Here is a 7737-nt window from a genome sequence, read left to right on the forward strand (position 1 = left end):
CATGCACTCCTTTAGCTGTGAGCAACATTGGATTGGGAATGCGTGTGTGAATGGGAGAGAGGGTGAGTGATGAAAGGGGAGAGCTGATAGTGATGCTCCGTTGAATACAGATGAGAGAAAGGCAAGCTGAATTCTGATCAGGCTGCCCGCTCTCTTTCTTCCGCTCTCAGTCTCTCTCTATCCCTCTCCTTCCCTCAAAGTGAAAATACTTCAGAGAAGTGCGTCTTTCTGTGCCATGGGGGATGTCAATAGGTCAACCTTTCAAAGTCAAGGTCCAGGTCTTCTTCTCAGAGGAACATCTATTATAGTGTTTTTTTCTAACTGTAGAATTAACAAGCGGCGGGATTTTGATGAGTGTGATACGGGGCAGTATTTCCATGAACCGAGAGTCCTGTTTTATGTTTGACGACACTGTAGGCCAAATTTGTTCGCATTTTTTAGCAGCGCTCGCTCGCTGCCTGTGAATTTTTAAAATACTCTTACAAGATTTTAACACATTTTGAGAGCCTGAGGCTTTTGAAAGTCAGTCAACAAAATAATCACCAGCTACTCTTTCCAGTTAGGAGAAACAACAAAATTTTTAGAATGTAGTATACGTCAAAACTGAGATGCACCCTGAAGTTTTTCAGAAGACTGAGGTGCTTCACAGCTGCAGCCCAATCTGTAAAATCTGGCTAGGATGGCAGCTTTTGAGCTTAATTAGTTGAAGAAAACTTGTTCTTTTCCACCCTCACTCGGAATACAAATGCTTTTTGTTGAAAAGTCATCAGGGTCGTCTCACCGGCTCATTAAAAACGTGCGAGGAAGGAAAAAAAATTAATGGAGCCAAACACCTTAAATTTAATACGTGGGAGGGTAAAATAATACAAAGTGCCTCGCAAAGTTTTGTGTAGTTTGACTTTCTCAGTAGTTGTAGAAAGATGAGGGTTCGCATAAAAAATTTTGAAGCATTTTGACACATAATTCATTACAATTACATTCAAATACTTAAGCCGCTGTTAAAATACTTTCTGTAACACGGTCACATCCTCAGCAAACTGCTCAGGAGTCAGACGAGCGCCGACGCCAGAAGACCCAACGTGATTTGTCCTCCGATGTGATTATCAACATCATGATTGGTTGTAAACCCTGTTGTCACGGCAATGATTTCAGCCTCGATGATGAAAGCTCCCGGGACACTGATCCATAGCATGCACACGCACACGCACACACACACACACACACACACACACACACACACACACACACACACACACACACACACACACACACACACACGGAATCGGTCTGTCTCACTGCTAACCAGTCTCATTCCCCTTTGAGAGAGAGGCATTAGTCGGCGAGATTGAACTCGGCGTATGTGTGTGTGTGAGGGGGTGTATTGCTGTTGTCTGTCTACTTACTTACATAGTAATGTACAGAACAGGAATCTGGGGAAAGGCTTGAGCTCCACCGAATTGTAGTTGACACTTTATTCGTTCTTTCCTGATTTTCTTTTTTCCTTAAACCCACACCCGGCTCTTTTTTTTCTCTTCCCCCTTTTCTCTCTCACAACTGTTATTAAACCACTTTGACTGAGTTAATAACATCTGTGTCACACAGGAAGAAGAAGAAGAAAACAAGTGCAACTGTGCCTGTCTGCTACACTAGCATTCGTATATACCAGACCCGAAGGGTGTACTTTGTGGGATCCCAAATGCAACTACAGCTTGTAATATATTGCGCTTTAGCTGCATTTAGATAGCTTTACATAGTTTGGGGCTCTGTAGTTTTCTAATAAAAGTAAAATTTTGTCCCCATTCATATCTGGTATGAACATTTATTTTGTATTTGGATATTTTATACAGATAAAGACATCTGATCACAGGCCTTTACACCTGCTATTACTCAGTTTCCTATACAGACCTAAGGCTGGAATAGTTTTTCACTGTCATCAAACAAACTGTAAAACTGACAGAGAAAACAGAATATACCTTTATATACAAGTACACCTATCAATAGCTCCATTACATGTTGTTAAGTACTCAAAACAAACTTTGAACCATTAAATGTGTTTAATGTAAGAGTCGGATCCTGACATAAACCCCTGCACTGTCTGAAGGTTGGACAGCTAACTCATCTGTTCATTTCTGTTCTTCATATCTCTGAAACTGATCTCTAAACCATTCTTTCTTTCTTTCAGGGTTTGATGATCCTCCTGCAGAACCTTCCCACAATGCACTGGGGCAACGAGGAAGTGAGCGTACTGCTAGCTGAAGCCTATAGGTTGAAGTTTGCCTTTGCTGATGCGCCCAACCACTACAAAAGATGATAAGCGTGGCTCTCTGCAGCCGCTGGCCTTCCTTCCTCCTGCTCTCAATCCTCCTTTCCTGCCCTGCAGTCGTCTACTGGACTTTAGAGGCCTCTACTCCTACACAGAAGGACCTCCCCCTTTTCTTAACCTCCCTTTCCCATATCGCCCAATGGGCCTTTCAGCTACTAAGAGATTTGAATCAACCAATGACTAAGAGGACGTGCGGTGTAGCATTCTAACATGTTGTTGTGGAGCCTTTTTTTAAATTATTTTTCTCTGATCAGCTCTGAAATGTGCACTCCTTCAGTCCAGTGCAGAAAACCTCTTCATCGTCGAAGACCACAACTTTTGTTCGGTCTGAGTTCAGTCTGCTCAAGCTGACGCCTCAAAGTACAACCTCAGGCCTGACGCAGGACCTTGAGCTGTTGCTCAGCACCGCCGGGGGGCTTAGTCTGGCTTAGAAAAATGTTCTTTTCTGCTAATTGTTATTTCCAATACCATGGCAATACATTACTTTTTGTTCCCGGAGGCAAAAATGTGACCTTTTTTTTCCGTTGGCAAGAAAGATGGCAAAAGGGCACGGCACTGGATGGTTTACATATCTGAGCCCTCTCTCTTGGTCACAAAACAACCTGAAGGAACATGACATGTTCCTGTTTTCCTCTTCTCCCCTGCTTCGTGCCAGAAGGGATACAGTTTGTTTCGCTTCAAACACACTAGGACTTTACAGAGAGAGAGATTGTCAGTCTGCGAGTGGAAGAATGTCTCCCCTCACAGACTGACAACCCCCCCCAGCCCCCCCCAGCCCGTCCTTCCACCCGCACTGCAGGATCACAGTGTTTTGAGTGCCAGACAAGCAGTGGTAAGAGGCTGCAGTTCAGGAGTTACACTGACATCACAGAAGGTAGTGAGCCATTAGGAGTAAGAAAATTTGTTTTCCATAGACCTGCTTATATATGAAGGGACATGTCTTATCTAATAACTCCTCCTCCTCTATGAACCCAGGACTACCTCAGAACACACATTTAAAACACAAGTGGTACAACTAGAAATCTAGGCTACTAGAAAGGCATGCAAAGATTAACACAAATCAGTGGGGTCAAAATAAAGTATTTGCAGTCCAATTGAAAAATTGAATCATCTTCATGGATGCTAAATTCGGTATTTGAAGAAAAAATGTGCTGCTTTGTGTTTTTTTTTTTTTTTGGTCGAAGTAAAGATCCAAATGAACAATTTTGCCTTAATTAAGACACATAGTTTCTGTCTTTGTATTCTCTCACCCCTTTCTCTCCTTCTGTCATTTGGGCCTTATTTTCATGCGTGCACATGCAACTTTCCACAAATGAAAAGTGTGACCTGATTGTTCCGACGAGAACACCAGTAAGGCAGTCTGTAATGAGCTCAACATTATTGAGTGATTCTTATTAATATGTCATCCAGCAAGGCCTTTTTTATTTGCCAGTTAATTTGAATGCCTATAAACATATGAAAGCAGCTGGTGCATGGGTGTTTTAGCAGCTTCTATCTTAAAGGAAGTTTTGCACCTTTTTAAAAATTAATTACACATGTTTGATCCACATTGGTTCTCTTAATTGAATCATGTGTAACCAAGCACCGGATAAAATAACTTCTATGCTAGTGTGCACTTAAAAGTAGTCAGTACCTAACTTCTAACTTTGTATTCTGCACAGATTGCAGAGATATTAGAGACTGTGACATCCTGGAGATGTATTAGACACTTACAATACAAAAGCGCTCGCTCGTCACTCAGCTTCAGGATCCGTCAGTCTCCATATCCTCTATGATGTCATAAAAAAACAGTAGGTAACCAGGGCGTAGCGTTTTTTTCCAACAGGGACAGACCCTTTGGTGTAAATAAAAACATGATGGAGTAGGAACAGAATCATCTTTCCCCGACTGGGAGAAGCTGGCCTGAACTCGGCTCTAATGTGACAGGTCGGCTTGACAGATGACAATTATTAAACTCACCCCTTAATGTAAAATACTTCAGCATATAGCGAGCTACACATAAATGAACAAAAACAGACCATGTATTTCGATTAAATAACAAGAACCTTATTCATTTTGTGTACATGACCTGCCGATTCTCCATCTTCGTTGCATACATTGCTCTGTTCATATAGAGCACGTGGGAAGTCTTACCCAAAGTCAGTAGCACCATATTGGTGTTAAGTTGGGATAGGGGGAGGGGAGGTTGGGGGATGGGGGGTAGGGAGAGTAATCAGACATTCATGACATAACACAAAGCTGTTAACGTTCAGAGCCTCCTGTCGCGACTCCGCCAGGATCCATTATTGTCACCCCAGCCCGCAAAGTCGGTGTGCGTAGGTGTGTGAAGGGGAGATGGAAGGAGAGAGGGACGGGGTTGTGTTTCTTTGGAAGTTTCAGCACTTTTTCTGTGAGAGATGTCAGTCTTTGATCACACGTTGGGATTTTTTTTATACAATCTGCACCAGTTTCACAAGCCCCTCATCTCCCATGCTCTCTGACAAGGAAAAACTGCACTTAATTTAAAAGTCTATAGCCTTTTTTTCCTCTCTCTCTTTTTTTTTGTATGAGATATATTCTTTCAATCAGCATTTTAAAGATTTGTCTTTTTCTCTTTTTTTTGGTTTTATTTTTTTATGCTGTTTACATGACAAGCCTATTAAGTTGTGCCTGACTCTGGAGACACGAGACATCCTTGTTATGTTTTTGACCTCAAATGAACATTTTAGATTTCTGCAAGCAATAGTATGATATTTTGAATTTGCTGTGAAATGACAGAAAATATCTGTGCACATCTAGTTTTTGGGTGTGTTAGCCACCAACACAAATTGTTTAATAAAACTCTGGGCATTTAATAGTTCAAACTTGGCAATTGATCATTCGCTAATCCCCTTCTCCAAACAGGGATTGCCCGGTCAAGGCTTAGCAACCGTCACTAGGCACAGCAGGCCTGTCAAGGATTTCTCTACATGTTGAAGCAGTGTGCACGGGGATGTAGTAAAAGACATACTCAGCATCTGAAGTGTTTAGAGTGTGGTGTCCATTTTGTAGCCTCTCCAAAACCAAAAGCACAGGACGTAAGGTGTTAAACATTAAAACGTGACGATAGCTGCATTAGTTAGTTGTTATGTCCGGCGAACTAGCTTACTACCTACTGCACAATACTAGTAGTAGGGTGGTCACAGATTACTGCTCAGTATTTCTCCATTTAGTGGAAGCAGGTCCTGGATGATATCGGAGTTAATGCTAGCAGCCCTGTCCAGCTGTTAAACGGATTTGGGGATGTTTAAACTCAACACCAAAAAACCATTACCTGAGATATTGTTTGTCAAACTCAGTTGTTGAAACTTCTTTTCTCTTTTAACGTTGTAAGTTAAAAACTTTTTGCCTGGGACATGCTGCTTTAGCCTCTTTTAGCACAAGCTCTTAAAGCACAGTCTCATGTCTGTTGCCATTTAAAATAATTGTATATTTAAAGGCCCAGTGTGTAGGATTTAGTGGCCTCTAGTGGTCTAGTTGCAGATTGCAACTCACTTATTTCACCCTCCCTTTCCAACAGTGAGGGTCAAACTACGGTAGCTGCCTAATACACAAACAGCTTGCCCTATCTAGAGCTAGGTTTTAGTTTTTCTGTTCTGGGCTACAGTAGAAACATGGCAGTTCAACATTAACAGTTGTCATTACAGACAGCAAATTCGACGGTTGACATCTAGAAGTGAGAAGCTGCTTTTGTTTACCTCTGCTTTAAATCAAAGGACCCATTGTTTGAAATTGTATTAAGAATTTTAAGTGACAAATCTGCCACCGTTATAATTGTAAACTGCACATCTGCTGAGAATGGAAAGCTTGACAGGCGTAGCAACAGTAACTAAGGAGAATGGGGATTTGCGAACAGTCAATTATTGTCCCATTTATTATCCCAAGTTCTACTTTTCAAGAAGTTATGTTGCCTTATTGCACACATTCATATTGAACACTGGGGGGAGGGGGATGTAGTGACGCCACTAGTGGTGACCACGGATGCCCGGGGAAACAAATAATGTTGGAGGTTGACAGCTACTGTATTCTGTGTGTTTGTGTGTGTGTTTGAAAGAGAGTGTGTGAAAGTCATAGGTAAACAGCATAGCCCCCCCCCTTTTTTTTTTTTTCAAATCATTCGAAGAGCTTCTCTGTTTTTGCTGTAATGTCATATGCAGTAATTTCCCTTTAACAGGAGGTAGCTGCATACTCAGCTGTGTGTTAAAAGACATGATTTAATAAAAAAAAGCACACATGCTACCAATGTCAAGTAAGTCTGCCTGTAACCCGCTGTCTCTCAGCACACACACACACACACACATAAACACACGTCTCCATGGTGATGAAGGCCGAGGTGGTATCTGGCTGGAGCCCTTTTTCTATTAGCCAGCACACACACACACATACACACACACACACACACAGGCAGACTTCAGACATTATTTGGGGCATCTTCAGGAGGGTATCCTTAAGTAACATTTTTAGCTGCTTTCATTTCTATTAAAGTTTTTTTTTTTTTGCTCTACTAAAAACTCCAGACATGAAAATATCTTTATAAAAACCAAAAAAAAAAAAAAAATCCTCCCATGTCTTTTGCCTCTTGAGAAAAATCTAATAATACTAGACCGTGTGGGTGACAGGAATAGTGGTTCTTGAATTTAAAAATGTGTACAGAGAAGATTTTGAAACAGAAATCTGTAAATAGAAAGTGTAAATAAATCCTATATATGACAAAACTGCTTTGAATAAGGCGTCATGTTGTGTATGTGTGTTTTCTCGGCGTGTGTACACTTGCAAATACTGCTGTGTGAGAAATCACTGCATCTATAAATATTCCATGTCCAATTGCAGTTAAACTCAAGGTATGATATATTTCACAACATGGTCCTCAGAGCCTCTCTATCTAGAGAAACCATGCGGCATCACATTTCTGCAGCGTACTGATCTGTCCCCCGGTAAGCCTAGAATGAAGTTCTTCACTACGATGAAAACGCAGATATAATGCAGATGCTTTCGATCAAACCTAGAATCGCTGCTCCTATTTGCTGTATCAGTGTAATGAATGCATTTAGTGTGCCTGTGTGTCTGTGCATGCATTAGCCAGCATGGCGAGCAGGCCTTGGCTAACAGCTGTGCTGATGGCTAATTGTATCAGTTGTATTCATATACCGTTCCCATACACACAGTCTAACAGGTAAACACTTCTTGTCTGATCCCTCTGGAGGAAATGGCAGCACTAGCTTGGATAATGAGACTTTGTGTGTGTGTGTGTGTGTGTGTGTGTGTGTGTGTGTGTGTGTGTGTGTGTGTGTGTGTGTGTGTGTGTGTGTGTGTGTGTGTGTGTGTGTGTGTGTGTGTGTGTGTGTGTGTGTGTGTGTGTGTGTGTGTGTGTGTGTGTTTCAGAGGACTGGAAGGAA

General features: G+C 41.6%; 1 protein-coding gene across 2 annotated transcripts in view; it reads left to right on the forward strand.

The window, feature by feature from the left end:
* tbc1d22a (TBC1 domain family, member 22a) overlaps positions 1 to 7056 on the forward strand; it is a 112444-nt gene extending 105388 nt beyond the window's left edge. For both annotated transcript variants that reach the window (XM_051391882.1, XM_051391881.1), the window contains exon 14: positions 2183 to 7056. In XM_051391882.1, the coding sequence (XP_051247842.1) occupies positions 2183 to 2311 (129 nt within the window). In that variant the 3' untranslated portion in view covers positions 2312 to 7056. The remainder of the gene's footprint in view (positions 1 to 2182) is intronic.
* The last annotated feature ends 681 nt before the right edge of the window (positions 7057 to 7737 follow it).

Source organism: Dicentrarchus labrax, unplaced genomic scaffold (assembly GCF_905237075.1).
Source record: "Dicentrarchus labrax unplaced genomic scaffold, dlabrax2021, whole genome shotgun sequence".
Classification (NCBI taxonomy): Eukaryota; Metazoa; Chordata; class Actinopteri; family Moronidae; genus Dicentrarchus; species Dicentrarchus labrax.